General features: G+C 35.8%; 1 protein-coding gene across 1 annotated transcript in view; it reads right to left on the reverse strand.

Moving 5' to 3' along the window:
• The window catches only part of tusc3 (tumor suppressor candidate 3), a 97,129-nt gene that overhangs the window by 35,998 nt on the left and 40,201 nt on the right, over window positions 1-20,930 (reverse strand). The window contains exons 2-6 of the mRNA XM_016542847.1: window positions 17,448-17,617; window positions 14,458-14,575; window positions 9,648-9,788; window positions 4,999-5,139; window positions 4,244-4,333 (exon numbers count right to left, since the gene is read on the reverse strand). Coding sequence (XP_016398333.1) covers window positions 4,244-4,333; window positions 4,999-5,139; window positions 9,648-9,788; window positions 14,458-14,575; window positions 17,448-17,617 — 660 coding nt within the window. The remainder of the gene's footprint in view (window positions 1-4,243; window positions 4,334-4,998; window positions 5,140-9,647; window positions 9,789-14,457; window positions 14,576-17,447; window positions 17,618-20,930) is intronic.

Below are 20,930 nucleotides of genomic sequence, written 5' to 3' on the forward strand. Positions count from 1 at the left end.
TTATATACAGACATTGGTAAGATTTTTTTGTTTTTGAAAGTCTCATATGTTCACCAAGGCTGCACTTATTTAATTAAAAATAAGCAAAAACTGTAATAGTGTGACATATTATTACAATTTAAAATAATATTTTATTATTTTAAAATATTAAACATTTTAATTTACTCCTGTGATGGTAAAGGAAAATTTTCAGCATCATTACTCCAGTCTTCAGTGTCACATGGTCCTTCAGAAATCATTCTAATATGATGATTTGCTGCTCAAGAAACATTTCTTATTATTATCAAAGTTGAAAACTAATATTTTTGGGTAAACCATGATATATATTCATATATATTATATTTTAGAATTCTTTAATGAATAAAAAGTTTAAGAGAACAGCATTTATTTGAAATGGAAACGTAATGAAACAATGTAAAAGTATTTACTGTTACTTTTGATCATTTCAATACATCAGGGTTCCTCAAATCTTGCCTTGGAGGGCCAATGCCCTGCAGAGTGTAGATCCAACCTTAATCAAACACACCTAAGCAAGCTCATCAAGGTCTTCAGGATCCCCAGAAAATTACACGTAAGTGAGTTTTATCAGTCTCTCCAGGACCGGATTTGAGGAACTCTGCAATACATCCTTGTTAAATAAAATTGTTAATTTCTTAAAAAAAAAAAAAAATTCCCTTTAATTACAGTCCAGTTAATGTCATTTGAGTCTGAGTAAATACTAAAATTAATGACTATGACAAGATGAAATATTAACTAAATTTCAGGTACAATTTTTACAAAAAAAGTACAACTTGGGAAAAAAACAGCTTAAATAACTTTAATAACTGTAACACTACCTAATATGGCATTACTCTGGAAGTCCTACATAGTTTTGCTCTATTTGCAAGTAGAAATGTTTTAATTGTCGATTAAGACTAGGCTTTGGAAGGAAATGTGAGTGAAGGTCTCGAGTCAGTGAGAGTATAATTTTACAATAGCACTAATGGTTTCTTTTGTATAGTACAGGTTAGATGTTACAACCCTACTTCACTGACTTTAATTTCCCCATGCCATCAGCATTTTTATTTCACCTCTGCCTCAGAGGGCTATTAGAGCAAGAGACGCAGCTTCAACTTCCTGTGTGGAGCATAATGAAGGACGGTGATGAAGCAGTACTGGGAAGGATTATGCACTGAAAGAAGCTGATCTTCTTATTTATGTTTTAGTAATTAAAAGGCCTTAATCATTTCAGATTTATTGTGTTATTAACTGGAGGGATCACTTAGAAGACAATAAGAGGGGGATGCAGAACAGCAGGTGAGTGCAGCTGCTGCGGATGGTTGTGTAAATATATTGCAGGATTGTACATATTAACAACAAGCCTTGGCATTGTTAACAAATTCTGATAACTTCTGCTATGAGTGCATTATCCTTACTCTATTAGCATAATATAATATAATATAATATAATATAATAATTATCCATAGACCGTAGGTAATCACAGACATGCTGATATAGAGCGATATCACACAACTACGAGTGTGATATTGGGTCTATACAACAGTTCGACGGCACAACTGTGTAAATAAGAAACAACCATTGAGAAAAAAAAAAAAAATTGTATGCAGAACTACTTCCTTCAGCCAAGGATTTAAATCTCAAGTTGACAGTTTAACAGCTGAGCCCAAGCCTCCATTACTAATTCAAAAATGTCACTTTAGAACTAGTAACGAAGGAACGCTGAGTTGCTTCATTAAAAGCTTATTGTATTACTGTATTAAAAGCTCACTGTATTATGTAGAGGAGAGCTTTATGAGAGAGAGATAGACTGAGCGAGTGTGATTACCTGCATCTGACACAGCATTCATTCTTCAGCTCAATCTCATATTCACAATAAAACATTAGTTTAAATGTCCGCTCAGCAGGGGCGCATTAATGCACAGGCCTACACTGGGAAGGGGGCCCACTGGCTGCAAGGAAATTATATTTTTTTCGAATAATTATTTGAATATATGGGAATTTGCAGCAGTGACAACAGCATTTTGTAAACAAACTCACACACTCATTTTCAGCGATGCCCTGGTTGTAGTTTATAGTGAATGGTTCAGTTTAAGTTTCCCCCACACAGTTTGTATAGTTGGTATGTTCCATGTATTCCACCGATATACTAGTGGAATACACAATGCATGCGCTAGTAAAGCAAAGCCCAGCATGAGAGTGTCTTTATGTTAACGTGCGGATCAACAAGAAACACAACACTGCTGTGTGAAAGAATCTGTGTGTCAGCTGAAGGTTTTAGATTCAGTCACTGTGTTCCAACATGCTGCTTCAGAGTCTCAATCTCAAATCTGGGGATGGAAGAATAGGAATCATCCTATTGTTTAAATGTGATCATTAAACTTTGAACGCCTATGGTATTATGTAGAGGAGAGCTTTATGAGAGAGAGATAGACTGAGCGAGTGTGATTACCTGCATCTGACACAGCATTCATTCTTCAGCTCAATCTCATATTCACAATAAAACATTAGTTTAAATGTCCGCTCAGCAGGGGCGCATTAATGCACAGGCCTACACTGGGAAGGGGGCCCACTGGCTGCAAGGAAATTATATTTTTTTCGAATAATTATTTGAATATATGGGAATTTGCAGCAGTGACAACAGCATTTTGTAAACAAACTCACACACTCATTTTCAGCGATGCCCTGGTTGTAGTTTATAGTGAATGGTTCAGTTTAAGTTTCCCCCACACAGTTTGTATAGTTGGTATGTTCCATGTATTCCACCGATATACTAGCGGAATACACAATGCATGCGCTAGTAAAGCAAAGCCCAGCATGAGAGTGTCTTTATGTTAACGTGCGGATCAACAAGAAACACAACACTGCTGTGTGAAAGAATCTGTGTGTCAGCTGAAGGTTTTAGATTCAGTCACTGTGTTCCAACATGCTGCTTCAGAGTCTCAATCTCAAATCTGGGGATGGAAGAATAGGAATCATCCTATTGTTTAAATGTGATCATTAAACTTTGAACGGCTATGATTGAATTAATTAAGCGCGAGCACGGCACGTTTCAAAATAAAAACGCAGTTAGCAATCACCAAACAGCTCACATTTATGCCAACTTGCCAAGTGTTGTTTCGATCTACTGATGATTAATAATGAATATTTTGTTTATTTATGGTGTTTAAATCATACCTGTAAACTCACATTTTGGCCAGGAAAGTTTTGATGGCATTTTCTTTTCATATTACCTCCGTATAATGCCTTGTAATAACATAATGTTTACTTTATGTAACTGTTCCACAAGCGCCACCTTCTGGCAATGAATGAATTTGCATATTCACTTATATTCACATTTTTCCCAGAACAGTGTTGTGAATGTTAACCAGTGTTGGTTCATGAACGACCGCTGATGCCCTGGAGCTCAAGTCTCCGAAAACGTCACAGCAAATTTTCAAATAGACGTTATCTTTATTAACAAACCACATATTTGAAGTCTAAACAAGTACATTCTAGCCTAAAAAAAACTTAAAACTACATTGCGAGACACAACGACAGTATGTGTTTGTAAAATTAGTGGATTTGGTCAACCGCCATGACACTCACTGTGAGAAATGCTGCAAGCGGAGTGATACAAATAGTGAAACGGTTCCCGTGCCAATACTGGGTGAATATCTCATGGCTGGAGAGACCTCTCAGCCATTCAGATTCAAGTACCAGAAAGAACTGTTGTATAAATAAAAAAAATTTCCCATTTCATAGTTTCTTTTTTCTTTTTTGCCTTTTATTCCTAGAAAGAGTGAGAGTTGAGCCACGAAGGGATGGGGATAGACCGAAGGAAAGGATGGTTAGATCGGAAAATGTCACAAGCCGGATTCAAATTTGGGTCGTCTGCAAAGAAATACCAATGCATGTGCTCTACCCTCCAGGTAACTTCTCTGACATGCAACTCACATTATTTCATAGTTCTGTCTGGCTCCATCCCACTGTTTGGGTGCCAGTTCTATTTACACCAAGTGCAATATTTGTTATTTATGAATGTAGACTATACCCTTTGTAGGAATTTATATTCCACAGGATTCACTGCCCAAGAATTGACTGGATAGGTCATTCTTATCCAGTTTGTTTTTCAGTTAACAAAACTTCAAATGATGAATAGCCATTTAATAAACAGACACAAAGAAAGTCAACCAAGTCAGGAAAGGTTTAGATGAGTGGTGCGGCACATACAGAGCTCGGAGACAAGAAGATGGGCAGCACTTACCACCTGACCATTTTGAGGGTTCTTGTGGGCATATGGAGGACCACGAATATGATTCCACATCTGACCTGAGGTCATGGCAAACACAACACACTGTGCAAAAGAAAAAGAGAAAGAGATAGTGAGTACATTAGCTGAGTGATTTGGTGATATGATGAGAATGACAAACAGACAGAGTGAACAATAAAGATTGATTACATTCTTATAGCCTGCAAAAAAAAAAATCAATATGGTGGATAACAAACTTTATCCATCAGAGCAGTAAAGGTCAGCCACCTTCAGACTTTGGGGAATAAATATTGAAAGCCCAGGTTCTGCAATTTACAGACAGCACAACACTTTAAATCAAACTTTTATGCAAGACACAGCACATAATTTTGGCCTCAGGTGGTAAGAAGCACACTGAATCTATGCCTTTAGCTTGTTTTGTCCCCTTGAGCTGTTTTCTTCTGTTTTCATTGCATCAACTTGGGTTTAGATTCATTAAATTGGCCTATTTTATGGCTTAAAACTCTATAAATAATTTTAATCTAGGTTTACTCCACGGTCAGCTGGTTTTATTTGACTAAAGGACCTTATAAAGCAATAGCAAAAGTGTTGAAGTTGTTGAATTAGTTGAACGGTCCTACGGCCAGAAAGAGCTGACCACTGTACCGCTGCCAAGATATGCATTGTTGTTTGATCTGGCCAGTTTTCAACTCAAAGCATGGCTCCAGCAGTTTAATTTGAATTAGGGCTAAATAATGAACATTAGGCACCAGTGCAGCCATGGCCCAGCCAGTCTTGTTGTAGATGAACTCCAAGTTGTTTCTGCGCAGATAGAGGAGCCCACCGACCAGAGACACCAGCAGAGCCAGAGCGATTGTACCAGAGTAGTTGGGTGGCCGGAACACCCGAATCTGGACAAAGGGGGAAAAAATGAAAAAGTTTTTAACTTTTGACAGACACCTTACATTTGAGCGCGTTTGACCCCCAAAGCCCGTTTTGTTTGACACTCCGTACTGTGCCCGGGCACTGTTCGTTTAGCCATCCCTGGCTCGCTTGGAAGAGTTGAACCAGAGCACGGTTCAGCTGGGCTCGGGCACGGTACGCATGTAGTGTGATCGCTAACCGCGCCGGAGCACGGAACAGCTAGTATTTTGTGTGCGCTACTGTCATCATTATGACCGCAACCATCTTTTATTACTACTACTACAGTACACTTTCTATTAATTTAATTAAATCAAGTATATTTAGGTTTATAACAGGTCTGGTTCTCACCTTATTGATGAACAGGAATTGTAGTTTGCGAGTAAAGCTGCAAATTCTTTCATTAAAATCAGCTGCCTCCGAAATAATCCTTTGATACATGCAAGTGAAAATCGCTGCACGGCATAAATGATAAATTTATTAGGCAGTCTATTAGCGAAAGTGGTTTTCTCACCGTTATCTCGTACATGACGTAAGCGTGCTCTGGCCCGGAATGTTTAGTGCAAGTGTGAGTGCAGGCCAGCGGGGGAGGGGTGATAATCGCACTCGGGCTCGGTTCAAAGCAACAAAATCTGATATTTTTGTACAAAAAAAAACAAAAGTTTAAGTCATGTCAGTGTCACAGATTACAGCAGCTTAAGTTTGATAATTGACCTAAAAATAAACACTGAAATATTTGTTATTCATTTATTACGTAATTACATTATAATTTCTGAAATTCTAATATTGTTTAAAATAGTTAAATGAAAAAAAAAAAATTATCAGTGAATTTTGGATATGTAATTCAAATTGTCAACAACAAAAGTAAAATTGACACTTGACAGAGTATGGTAAAAACATTATTATTATTATTATTATTATTATTAACAACACAAATATAGATAGCCTACAACCATAAATAAGTAATACGCAAACAAATAATTAATTATCAAACAGAAGTGAATGAATGAATGAATGAATTAATGGATTTCTCAGGTACTGGTAAATGCATGTCTGTAAAAATAAATTTAGAGACAAATAAATACATAATTTCTCAGAAACTGGTACATGCACGTTTGTAAAAATAGGTGACTGTGAAAAAGGAAGATGACAGTATTCTGACAATTGCAACCAGTTATGTATCATCAAGACCGACAAGAAAAATAATGAAGACATACCCATCCTCACTCCACTCTCAAAATTTAGTAGTAAACATTCATTTGTTAAAACGCTGCAATCACAAGGCTAACCTTCACCATCATACAACAGCTTCAGTCGAAAACAGTCACTGGCTGTGTCCGAAACATGGAAAATGATGCCAAAATGTCAATTTTTTAATTGCTTTCAACCACTTGAATTTGTCCTAGATCGAAAGATATACTGATTGGCTTCATCATTCTGTCTCCTCTCCACCAATAAGCTGGTGTGTGGTGGGCGTTATGGCTGCCGTCTGGCACAATATGGCTGGCGCAATATGGCTGCTGTCGCATCATCCAGGTGGATGCTGCACACTGGTGGTGGTTGAGGAGATTCACCCCCTTTCTTGTAAAGCGCTTTGAGTACCCAGAAAAGCGCTATATAAATATAACAAATTATTATTATTATTATTATTATTATATGTTATGGTCTGAATATCTGACTTTCAATTAATCCTCTCCAGAGGAGGAAACTTCACTCAAAACCACTGCAGGTGAAGTCACTGACTGTCTGGGCAGTGAGGCAATTGCCTTAGGTTTCAGACAGTGCCATTGTCTACTGAATGCATTCATTCCAGCAAAGGTTGATGGTCCCTCCCTTCCCTTTTACACTCTTTTCTTCACCTTAGGCCAAAAGTAGACCCAGAGGGCTAATAAGTCTAAGACGCATTGGACGCCCAGGATTCTCTATTTATGAGTGGGGTGATGCGAGACCCAGAGGGTTGTAAACACGTTTAGTGCCTGTCGTTCAAGGCCTTAATGTTTCCCTTCAAAACGTGTACTACAGCCTCTGCTGCTGCCTCCAAATCAGATCAGATTAATCTAGGATAAAAATGGCCGACTTCATCTATAATTCTGTCTACTGCAGGGGGTGAGCGAGCAATGCTCCAATGTGCACGGACTGGCCGACAAAGACTAATAGCTAATTTGGGTAATGTTATGGTAATTACAAAACAATAAAATCAAATAAAATACATTTAGATAATACATTTGGATGCATTCATTATACTTGCATTCACTCTACTTTTTCCTACTTTTTAAAATGAATTCAGAGGAATAAAGCATGCATGTCATACTAAAAAAGCTCATTTTTTTCCTTTAGCCAGGATACAAGAACAACGTTCACAAAGCAGAGGGTTTCCGTGCCTCTACAGACATGTGAATTGGAGATTAATCAAAGATAAAGAGTCCAACTACATGGAGGAAAGAGCGTTACTGACATATGACCTTTTCTGTAATCTACACAGTGCTTCTTAATCAGAGTGCTCCATCGGAGGAAAATCTGCCTTAAAAAAATTGCTTTTATCGACTTTGACATAACTCAGCCCTTCCCTAAAGTTGATATATACCTTAAGTGACTTATTCAAAAGTATTAAAGCTGAAACCGAAGTCTTAATAAGGCAGCTGAATTAGTGCCAGTGCTCCAAGGCAGTCGTCTGTAAACGCATTAAGGTGCAGGTGATATTTTTCAATGAGAGCTTCTCTGGAGGGAAAATCTATGTTAACATGATGGGGAAATCAGATGTTATCTGTCTCCATTTCCTGGAGACCCCATATCTTGGTCTGCTTTCGCATAAAAAGCTCCGCTCGGTTCGTGAAACCCTCACTTTGCACTTTTCCTCACTGATTTTTTTTTATAAAGAAATACACTGACATATAACTTGATTTACCAAGCAAGCTGGCAGAAGTTCCAGACAAACAAAACAAAGAAAGGATTACAAAAGCCGATACTGTAATCGCTGAAAGCACAGAAGAAATCCTTTTTTAAAAATTCATTCAGTGTTTATATTTGTCCTCAAACCACATACAAATCTGTTAAACTGTCTTGAGGAATGTCAGACACATAATTATACTTTCAAGCTTTTTGGCATTTTGGCATCAACTACACTAACAGCTTCATCAAAATATTTCTTTGATGTCTTGAGAGGTAATAAAGAGGTTGCATTTTCAAGATGAATGTCAAAAAGTGTACTGCGATTAATTTCGTGCTATGTTGCTCCTAAAAGCTGCTTCTCAAACATTTACTAAGCAGTAAAATAAATACATAAATCATTTTCATTAAATAGATTTTCAGGCATCAGGCGAAAGATACAATTATAAAAGCTAAAATAAATGTGTTTGAGACAGATCACAAATAAATGTGTCTGTAAAGCAGAGCACCCTGCTTTCAACAGCAGTGCTTTTACATTTCAAAATGCTGTCATGTATATTACTGTATGTAGTTACACTTTTATTTGCTAAAAACTAAAATGCACCAAGAATGATATGAAATGTATGAAATTATTTGTACATATTCTAAAAATGTAATGGAAACTTTTTTTGGTAACACTTTACAATAAGGTTCCATTAATGTTAGTTAGTGTGTTAACTAACATGAACAAACAATGGACAATACATTTATTACAGTATTTATTAATCTTTGTTTCTAATGTTAGTTAATGAAAATACAGTCGTTCATTGTTAGCTCATGTTAATTCACAGTGCATTAACTAATGTTAACAAGCACAGATTTTGATTTTAATAATGCATTAGTAAATGTTTAAATTAACATGAACTAAGATTAATAAATGCTGTAGAAGTATTGTTTATTCTTAGTTCATGTTAACTAACGTTTCTCTTTTTTTTACATTCTTGAAAGAAGTCTCTTATGCTCACATAGGCTACATTTATTTGATCCAAAATATTTAGGATATTATTACAATTTAAAATACCTTTTCTATTTTATTAAAATAAATATATTCATATATTTAAAATGAAAACATAAAATGAATAACTAAAAAAATAAAGTTATATATACTTTATATATAATTATATATACTTTTACTATATACTTATATTTAACTATGCTTGTGATATTGTTGTATGCGGTGATTGTCATTATTTTTTTAAACATTTTTTTCATTGACTAAGCAGCAATGATATATTTGGGGTAAAAGATGGTTTCGTTTAATACAATTTTTATAAATATGCTAATATGCTGATTTGGTGCACAAGAAACATTTCTTATTTTATCAGATGTTGAAAACTGTTGTGCTGCTTAATATCTCTGTGGAAATCATGATACCTTTTTTCCAGGGTTCTTTGATAAAAGAAAGTTCAACATTTATTCAAAATAGAAATTTGCAACATTATAAATGCATTTACTGTCACGTTTGAACAATTGAATGTGTCTCTGCTGAATAAAAGTATAAAAACGTACTGACCCCAAACTTTTGAACAGTAGTGCAGCGATATATAGTGTTGCATAACTTGAACAGAACTACCTGCACATCAGTACGGTCTGCGATCCACTTGGCCAGTTGCTCAGAGGCAAAGCCAATCCGCTGCAGGTCAAAGGTGTCTGCTCTCTTCGGCTTCCCTTTGGCCGGGAAATGCATGAAGGTGGGTGCAGAGTTCATGTTCAGCTGGAGAAGAGGAAGGAAAGGCAGAACATATGAGAAAGAAAATAAGCAGAAAGCATACGAGGGGAAGAGAGGGGAGGGGAATGATGAATAGAAGAGAAACAAGAGCACAAAAACATTAATATCTGCTAATAAATCAATAAAGCAGCAGGAACAGTGTGATGTGTATTACAGAGATTTCTTTTAATAAGGAGACAGGAGCAATTGAAGAGCCTCCAGAGGGAGGTAAATTACCCACCACAAGAATGAATGTCTGAGGGGCCAGAGAAAGAGACAGACAGAGAACAACAGGAAGAAATAATAAAACGATAGAGTTAAAAGCAGACAGTTGAAATTGTCATTTGTTTGACCTCATGCTGTTCCAACTAGGGATGTGCACAAATACTTGAATACTCTGAAGTGACAGCAATCACTGATCACAAAAAAAGCACCTCGTCTTCAATTTTGTGATCGGTTAGAGCGTCTTATTTGATGATACCTTGCAGTCCAAAGCATTAGCAATTTGCATCAATAATATGTAAGCAATGTTCACTCTGGAAAAGATTACCAAGTACCCTCCGCAAGGATTTCGCAATTCTGTGACTGCAGAATCGAACGCAAATTCAAGCAAGCTCCGCATTAATTGTGCCAGTTTGCAATTTTGTTCTATTTCCGCAATTTTTCAGCAATATCCATTAACCTGAGAAGAGCTAAAGATATATCAGCAAATAAAAAATCCATAATTTAGAGACCAAACAAATGAATCAATACGTGATCAACCGTCCTGACGCTGTATTGCAGTGAATTTCATTTGCGCATCCTTGTGCGTGTTGGACCAGGATCACAATTTCACTAATTATGTACAAAAATATTTACAGGTGAATAATTGTACTCGTACTTAGGTAATTAGTGTTAGTGAAAGTGGATCATGATTATTGGGTTTTCACTGCAAAATAATCACGAAAAAGTCCTACGAAATGCTGGTGGGACTGATTACAGGGCATTCATCCAGGATGTGTTCTTTCTTCCAAAAGCAGGTTTTTGTACCTTTTGTATCTTAGGGTACCACCCCAGTGACAGCTTTGTACCTTTTTTTCTGAGAGTGCAGTTCCAATCCTGTATTTTCTTTCTTCTGTGAAAAACAAAAATGTTGGGCTATTACATAAACGAGTGGATGGTAATGTATACTTCCAAGCTCCAAAAAGAAAAAAACAAAACAAAAAACAAACAAACAGGCATAAATATATTATAAACGTGATCCATGATTACCTTGTCTTGTGTGGCCATCTAAAAACAAACATGATATTTTATTTTTATTTTTTTACACATTAGGGTGATCCTATCCTTTAAAGAACACAAGAGAAGAAATCTAGCTAAGTGATATTCATGTAATTGCATATAATTTCAAACATGGGGAGCAATCATGTAATCGCTGGTGATGAAATCATCTCTAAAAACACTGGGGAAAGTTATTAACCAGCACCTCTAACACGCATCTGTTTATTAGCATACTAATGGACTGACTAATACTGCTGTCCCCATGCTCCGGATGAAAACACATCAAATCAACATTAACCCACATGTCCTCCAAGAAATGAGTTTGGTGCGGGTGAAGAGAAGCCATTCGAGTTTTCCAGGATGTTTAGGCTGTAGCACGCTAGATTTTAGCAAATCAAATTATTTTGGTCCTCACAACAAACAAGGGTAAAACGATATGACATTACCCTCCAAGGCTGAATAATACTGAATAATAAATTATATTACATTTAAAATATTAAAATATGTCACATATTCCAGTTACATCATGAAGCTTAAATTATTTAAATAAAAAAATATATATTTTAAACTGCCAAAATGATTTTCCTCTATGTTTGATTATCAGCCAAGAGCTGATTTCACTACACAAATTTGCAACTCATAGTTTAGTTTTGTAGTTTTTGTATGCATGAAGCAAAATAAATTATGCATATGCTTGTTTACATAGTTGTGGAAGTATATATGCATATGAAGGGAACTGAATGGAACACACTGGATGATTTTCAAATCTTAACCATGGGAGATCACAGACATGAAGACAGTTTCAACTGATTTTTAGCCTTATAATCCTCTGAACGTGCACACTAGATGATTCGACCAGACCACGACGAGACCACACACTTGTTGATTGTAGGAACGATTTCACAGTGACACGAGATCTCACGGAGACTCGCGAGATCAAATGTGACTAGAGAAGAAAAACACATGGAAAATACATTCCCCGCCCCACAACTCCACTAAACTAGTGTACTACTATATAGTTAATGCATTTATCTACAGCCTAGATTTTAGCAAATCAAATTATTTTGGTCCTCACAACAAACAAGGGTAAAACGATATGACATTACCCTCCAAGGCTGAATAATACTGAATAATAAATTATATTACATTTAAAATATTAAAATATGTCACATATTCCAGTTACATCATGAAGCTTAAATTATTTAAATAAAAAAATATATATTTTAAACTGCCAAAATGATTTTCCTCTATGTTTGATTATCAGCCAAGAGCTGATTTCACTACACAAATTTGCAACTCATAGTTTAGTTTTGTAGTTTTTGTATGCATGAAGCAAAATAAATTATGCATATGCTTGTTTACATAGTTGTGGAAGTATATATGCATATGAAGGGAACTGAATGGAACACACTGGAGACTCGCGAGATCAAATGTGACTAGAGAAGAAAAACACATGGAAAAATACATTCCCCGCCCCACAACTCCACTAAACTAGTGTACTACTATATAGTTAATGCATTTATCTACAGCCACTTATTGTTACACCAACAATGTTGAACTACTACTATGTTCAATCACTCTTATAAATGCAAAAACCTCATCATTACACTAGGGCTGAGAGGTGTCTGATCTGGTAATGGTAACCCCCAAAGGATACACATTTGTAATGTGGATACAAATCCTAGATTCATTATTATACTAAATTAAGTCTAATGTAATCTAAGTTTCAAACTAACTGAGAAATCAGAAGGCTCATTTGAATCTTGTCCACTAGACTTTCCCTGAGGGCTTGATGTCTTTATGAGCTGTAGCAATTTGTTTGACTTGAATGCATGAGGTTTTTGATGAACCCCAATGAAAGAGAATGCATTGAGGAAACTAAAGCAATCAATGTCAGTAGTGCTAATCTAACTGATGACTTTTACCCCAGAGGATACACATTTGTAATGTGGATGCAAATCCTAGATTCATTATTATACTAAATTAAGTCTAATGTAATCTAAGTTTCAAACTAACTGAGAAATCAGAAAGCTCATTTGAATCTTGTCCACTAGACTTTCCCTGAGGGCTTGCTGTCTTTATGAGCTGTAGCAATTTGTTTTACTTGAATGCATGAGGTTTTTGATGAACCCCAATGAAAGAGAATGCATTGAGGAAACTAAAGCAATCAATGTCAGTAGTGCTAATCTAACTGATGACTTTTACCCCAGATACGGCTCTGAAGGCATCTATAGGCACAAGGACACGTAAGTTCATGATAAAGCTTCTTTCATTACTCTTTAGTGTGCAAATTGCAGTAGAATAGCTATGTATCAGTGTGCTTTAAATTAATGTGCATGTTCTGTCGTAAAGATTTTCTTCTCTATAATTTGCTTCTGAGAAGTGTGACATTTCATTATATCGAAAATAGACGGGGAGCTATTTTCCATTTGATTTTTCTTGCTGATTTTTAAAATGTAATTCCTGAAGTTGTCAGGCTCTGACAAATTAGAAGTTGAGACCATTTGAGCATGCGTGTGGAAGATCAGATCTGTGTATAGCCAAAAGAATGGAACAAAGAGTAAATGTGGTCAGGAAACAATTGTCTTTTCTGAGAATGGATTGATTTTATTTAAAGGGGTCATATGATGCTTTTTTAAAGATCATTATTTTGTGTATTTGGTGTAACAGAATATGTTGACATGCTTTAATGTTAAAAAAACACATTATTTTTCATTATTGTAGGTCCTCTATGCCCCGCCTCTCTCAAACGCTTCGTTTTCTCCCTTATTTTGTATGGTTATTCTTAATTACCGTTATCAAGGTCCCAACACGTTTTCACCTTTTGATTCCATGACTTTTTACAGTTGTGAAGAACAATTTCTAGTTGATGAAATATGTTATACATGAATACATGTATATATAATAGTTGTTGTTTTTATTTTATATTCATTTTATTTCAATAAAAATCTTAGAAGAACCATAATTTGGACCAAAATAAATTAGAAAATGTTTAAGCAACAGTGGAATATAGTTACAATAGTCAAGACAAGTTTTCCACTAATTGTGAGAAAATTTTTTAAGTAATTAAAATATGCAGTAATTGCACATAACAATATATCAAGAATATTAATAAACAACACTATATACATACATACATACACTAAAAAAATTAAATATCCGAAAAAATATATAAAATAAAATGCCTAAATAGCATAGAAAATCACTTGGAATATGACAAGGTTTTTCAAAAAGAGAATTTAACACATTTTAGTACTTTTAAGGAATCAAAGATAAGCCTGGAAATCACAACTGTAAAACTCTCTGATATTTCAAGGTTTTCTCTCTGCAGGGCCCTCTGCATCAAACAAATCGCTAGACAGACCAGACAAATTCATGCGACTCAAAGATAAACACAGAGGAGCTGAATGTTTACCTGTTGAAAGACGTCAGCCCCCTCATCATAATCCACCACCGTGAAGAACAGTTTGTTAGAGAAGGCCGAAGAGTATCGCCAGGAGTTAGCCAGCACCTGATATTCCTCATTAGCTTGCCTGTGAGAGAAAGACATTTTCAGAAACAGAAATACAGTTTACTCATTAAAAGAAAGCTAGCAAACAAAAATAATCCGACAAGAAGAACTTCATTACAGGAGTGTCATCTCACTGTTAGTTATTACAGTGATTGCTGTTTATTCCACACTGGGTTGACAGCATAAAAAAAAACAAGAGGGACAAAAGAAAGAGACGACGCTGTTAATTAGGTATCCGTCCTTCCGCAGACGCAACAAAGATGTCCACCTGCCAGTCCCGCAAAACGTCACTGTGATGTTCACCATCGATAAATAAACAAACAAATGAAATTTAAACATTGATGATGTTGGTTCAAAAGCACTCACATTACTTCAAAGAGCTCATATTTTCCCCCATATACTCGCGCAGACAAAACAGTCTTATTTCTATGGGTTGCATGACGCACCTCCAGTTCACCACCTCCTGTAAAGGCCAGATCCAGATAACCGACACTCACATCTTAGTAAAAACTACAGGGATCCCAATCCCCTCTGGATCAGTTCATGAAATGTTCATAATTGTAATCCAAACATTGTTCAGAAAACAAAGTTCATCCAAATAGTGCCAAGCATTTACAGATTGAAAGCATCCGGTTTAAAGTCCTGTTAAATGCATCAATAAACTAAATGTACCCATGAACATTAATAAAGCAGGGCACTCTGCATGTGGTAAAAACAAGTTTAAAAATGCATGATACATTAATGTTTTATGTTATGCTGAGTGTCCATTTCCAAAAAACAAGGCAAAGCTTATGTTAACTGATCTGTCAGTGAGATGTTACCGCAGTCAAAAGTCCTTCAGGACTATGGTAAAATGGCATTTCATGGACACCTTTGGGGAAATGCACAGCACTGACTCTGCATTTGGAACGATTGATTAAAATGAACATTACGAAATACCTGATATTAAACAAAAAACATTTACATGCTGTGCTGCATCTTTACCCCAAAGCCCCCTTACGTCAGCAGTGTGAAGCTTCCTTAAAGGATTAGTTCACTTCCAAAATAAAAATTTCCTGATAATTTACTCACCCCATGTCATCCAAGATGTTCATGTCTTTCTGTCTCCAGTCGCAAAGAAATTAAGGTTTTTGAGGAAAACATTCCGGGATTTTTCTCCATATAATGGTCTTCAATGGTGGCCATAGTTTTTTATTTTTTTAAGAAAATGACCGATCGTTTCGCTAGATAAGACTCTTATTCCTCAGCTGGGATCTTGTGCAATTTGGACCTTCAGCCCTTTGGCCACCATTGAAGTCCATTATATGGAGAAAAATCCTGGAATGTTTTCCTCAAAAACCTTAATTTCTTTGCGACTGAAGAAAGAAAGACTTAAACATCTTGGATGAAATGAGGTTGAGTAAATTTTTATTCTATAAGTGAACTAATCCTTTAATAGCAGCATTTCCTGTCATCCCAAAATTACATTTAAGACTTTTTCCCCCCATGTTATTTAAGATATTTAAAGACTTTTTTACAGCTTTCAATTCTGAAAAGTGAATTTATGACATTTGAACTTTTAAGGACCCTTGGACAACATGTAAGTAGTGATTCAGTGATGCTGAATGATTTTAGGAAGTCCAATACACAGTAATGCATTTAAAAAAAAAAGAACATTTAGAAAATATACAGCCTCGCAGACCTGAATCATTCATAGGTGCATTGGATAAGTCCAATATAAACATAGCTTGCATCATGACAACATTTTATTGGCAATTCCTCAGGCTGAAGAAAGTCGATTGACCGAAACGTTGGTAATAAAATGCAATAATGCAAGTTTGAGTAGTGTGTATAATTTATAATTTTTTTTTCAAGTTTAAAGATAATTTAACTAAGACTTCTATGGAAGATTGTTTCCACCACAGAAAAAAAAGGTTACAACTTTTCTCAATTGTAAGATAGAAACAAGCAAATCCGAGACGAAGAAAAAAAACGAATTGAGAGATTGAGAGATGTTAACTAGCAAATGAAAAAATCAGAAGTCAGAAATGTGAGATAAAAAGCAGTTACCTATTTTATTGCTTATCCTGTGGTGGGAAAAAAATCAGTATAGCTATAGTGACAATGCTATAGTGGGAATAAATTTAAAGAGACAACTTTTCAGAGAGGGTTTTACCATACAACTGTTGAACAGCTAAAGATATAGATAGACTAGTCAACTTCTAGTCAAATGGTCAATCACTGTTATCCATACCTACAGTATTAAGAACAAAATAATGTATAGGGAGAAAGAAAACAATAATTGGGTGTGAGAAAGACAGGGACAGATATGGAGAGCAAATAAGGAGGAAAAAAATTAGAATATACATAAACATGCGATTTGAGTAGACCGCAGATAATTAAATAAGCATTAGGGGTCACGTTGTCGCAATAGGGTGACTGGGCGTTTAAAGGTCGATCTGCTTTAAATTAACTTCCTCTATTTTGGTAGCACACTTGACTGTTCCACTCCGTTATCTTTATTCAATGAAGCTGGTAGATGATGTCTGAGAATTCTGAATAGGACTAGTGGGAGTGGTTCACTCTCTGAGGCTTAATATTCAGCTGAGGAACATGACTGTATGAGCACGGAGTCATTTTACCCGACGACTGAAGGATAATGAGGGGAGAGATGGATGTGAGGTGAGTGGATGGAGGCTAAGTAGCTGTCGTGGGATAAATGGATGGGAATGATGCCTGGGGTGGGGGCTGCTTGGGAATAGACAGATGTAGAAGGTTTTCTGGTGGTGCTCTGGGGCAGATCAAATCTTTATCTATGACTGTGTTTACACCAAGTATTATCGTTTTACTTCAGAAAATACAGCATTACTGTATACCTGTGGGCAGACACTAAAAGATGAATGTGCATGTCTCACCTGCAGACGGAACATTGTCTCTGGGGTTGTAGTGCGGTGAACATCACAATGACAGAATAGTTCCGGGGTGGAGCCTTGACGAACCTCCGGAACTTATCGCCGTTCATACGGATCACAGAACGACGGGAACTCCACTCCATCATTTGCTCCACCTTCTCTGTCAACATGTTCTAGAAGAAACAGATAGGGATATTTAAAAAGATAAGAGTTGTATATGGTTCGGATATTAAGAATCTTTGCAAACATACTGTAACACTAACTTCTCTAAAAAAAAACAACAACACTGAAAAGAAAAAGAAAAAAACATTAGCCATCATAAGCAACTTGACCTTCATAAAAATCTAACAACAACAACAACAAAAAACTATTAATAGTGACTTCAGGTCAGATTAAGAAGCTGAACTCATCTGTAACTGCAAAAGGCAACATCCAATTTCTTTTTTGTTTACAGTCTGAAAAAGACATTCTGTAAATGTCACCATAAAGATTGCTTGCTGACGAAAAAAAAGAGGTGGCTAAAGGAAATACCAGGCATCATCCTATGAGTTCAATACTGTAACGCCCCTGTGTCCTTATTTGGTTGTTCCTGTCCTCATTATTAGTTTATTACCTTGATTGTGCTCACCTGTCTGCCCCTCGTTATCCACCCTATATTAGTTCCTGCCTCCTGTAGTCTAGTTTGTCAGTTATTGTGAATGTTACCCTGAGTGTGTGTGTGTGTGTGTGTGTTAATTAAAATGTAATGAAATAAAAATATTAATAAATTCAATATAATTCTATTCATATAAATGTAATTGTATTGTAAATATGTATTTATATATATGCAATTTTGTAACGCCCCTGTGTCCTTATTTGGTTGTTCCTGTCCTCATTATTAGTTAATTACCTTGATTGTGCTCACCTGTCTGCCCCTCGTTATCCACCCTATATTAGTTCCTGCCTCCTGTAGTCTAGTTTGTCGGTTATTGTGAATGTTACCCTGAGTGTGTGTGTGTCTCATCTACCCGTATCTGCCTTGTTGTCTCTACATTAAACATCCTTATTTGAATCCCTGTCGTCCTCGTCATCCTGCCTGCCTCTACACACCTTGACCGTGACAAATACATTCTCAGGGCAGGAAATGTCTAGTGGTTTATATTAGGACAGTTAACCATTTTAGCAGCTCAGGCGGAAAACAAATAGCACTCTGCACAGGAGACTTGATAGTAAACTGATTTTAATAGACTAAAACTTAAACCAAAATTAAAATGAACACTGAAAATATAAAAACAAATTTCAATACATTCAAAATAATAATACATACGATAATAGTAAATAATATTGAAATAACACTGGTTTGCTGTTAGCATGTTGCTAAGCTAATGATATGAATCTTTAATGAACATAAAAATACATTGGAAAATTGGGTTTGTTGCTCACTAGATACAGAGTATCAGTGGTTTACAAAAAAATATTAGATTTTTCAACAAGGAACAATTAATTAATTAAGGAACAATTTCAAATTTATATATTAGAATTTTGCAAGGTGTCATGCATAATTTGTATAATTATTTTATTTCCTCAATATTGAAAAGTCTTGAACATGAAGAAATTAGCAAGTAGGCTGAATGTGAAGGAAGAAAGTAAGCATACACTTATATTAAGAGCATACCACATAAAACTAGACCTCAGTTTCATCATTATATTAAGAACAAGGTCAGAGAACAGGTGTGACACTCTTTACTTCTCTCCTTCATAACGCTCTGTTTTCATTCTTGCACACAGGTGTGGAAATCTAAGAATTCGAAATAAATAAATCGATCAAAGCTGATTTAGGTTGTTAATTTAGTCACATTTATAACAGTCAAATGCAAATGGAAAATAGAATTCTTTGAAATAACACACACTGGGTCATTAACAATAACACCACAAACATGCATTAAGAAAATACCGGTAATATTGCATATTATTACATGCATTCCATGTCACAGTGAAATTTAATTGCAAGTACCAAATAACACTAATGAACAACATGCACTTTGTAATTAAATTGTTGGAAAGCATACAAAAGGTAATGCTATTTTAATGTAAAGTAAATTGACGTGTAACATGTATTAAGTGAAAGTGAAAGTGACATGTGGCCAAGTATGGTGTCTAGGGCTGGGTATCGATTCAGATGTTCCAATTCGATTCGATTTCGATTTTCAAGCTCTCAATTCGATTCGATTTCGATTTTCTATTCGATTTCGATTTTCTATTCGATATTCGATTTCGATTCGATTTTTGATTTCAATTCTCGATTCGATTTGACTATATGAATGAATATAGATTTAATACAAATTATAGTCAGACAATGTAAGTCACTTAATATTAACTTCTTGTTTATTGAACTGTATTGTATTAAATCAGTATCACATTTACAAACTCCCTTAAAAATCATTAAAAGCTGTCACTCATCTTAGTTCATCTCGATCTCACATTTATAATCAACGAAGCTCTCTACACTGCGCAATGAATCTCTCACTTTGCTTATGAAAGGATTCGTGAGATATGTCTGTGATACATTACTCAACGCTGCAAAAACACGTAGAAACCTTTGAAGCTCCCCTGAGCGCAATCACAAGTATGATGACCCGATGTCAGTCGCACTGGTGCTCCTAAAAACATTTTCATAGTCGCACGCAGTAGTTTTCAGTCGCAAATGCGACTGAAATGGTCGCACTGTAGAGCCCTGGATCTGCCATAGCAATGAATGAATGAATGACAGACTCTCCGTTGTAACATCGCGCACGGCAAATAAGGGGGTGACATCTAGTGGATTAGACTAGTAATAATATTAACGTAAATCTTATGTTCAATGTTTGCGGAAATAAATATTGAAAAAAATCGATTCGTGGCCTTTGAGAATCGATATTGAATCGACCACATTTTAAAAAACGATATATCGAAAAATCAATTTTTTTGCCCAGCCCTAATGGTGTCCCATATTCGGAATTTGTTCTCTGCATTTATCCCATCCAAGTGTGCACACACAGCAGTGAGCAGTGAACAAACAAACACACACAAACACACACACGGAGCATTAAGTCCTAAAGTCATAAGGCTCATGACTGTGTACCCAAAAAACTTGTTAAAACCATTTTCATTAGTAATTCAATACGTCTCAAATTAACCAGTATTACAATTTTCAAACTTTAGCACAGGTAGAAGACACACACTATCACCTTACTGTACTATAGCCTTGCGGTGTGCGATATTGACAAAAAACAATATCTCGATATTTTCTGGGATTTTATCAATAACGATAATTAGACGATATTTTGCAGAGTGTGTCATTGTGCTGGTACCTTAAAGGGGTCATATGATGTTGCTAAAAAGAACATTATTTTGTGTATTTGGTGTAATGAATTGTGTTTATGCGGTTTAAAGTTAAAAAAACACATTATTTTCCACATACTGTACATTATTGTTTCTCCTCTATGCCCCGCCTTTCTGAAACGCGTC

The sequence above is a fragment of the Sinocyclocheilus rhinocerous genome, unplaced genomic scaffold, assembly GCF_001515625.1.
Source record: "Sinocyclocheilus rhinocerous isolate Xijiao unplaced genomic scaffold, SAMN03320098_v1.1 scaffold3902, whole genome shotgun sequence".
Classification (NCBI taxonomy): Eukaryota; Metazoa; Chordata; class Actinopteri; order Cypriniformes; family Cyprinidae; genus Sinocyclocheilus; species Sinocyclocheilus rhinocerous.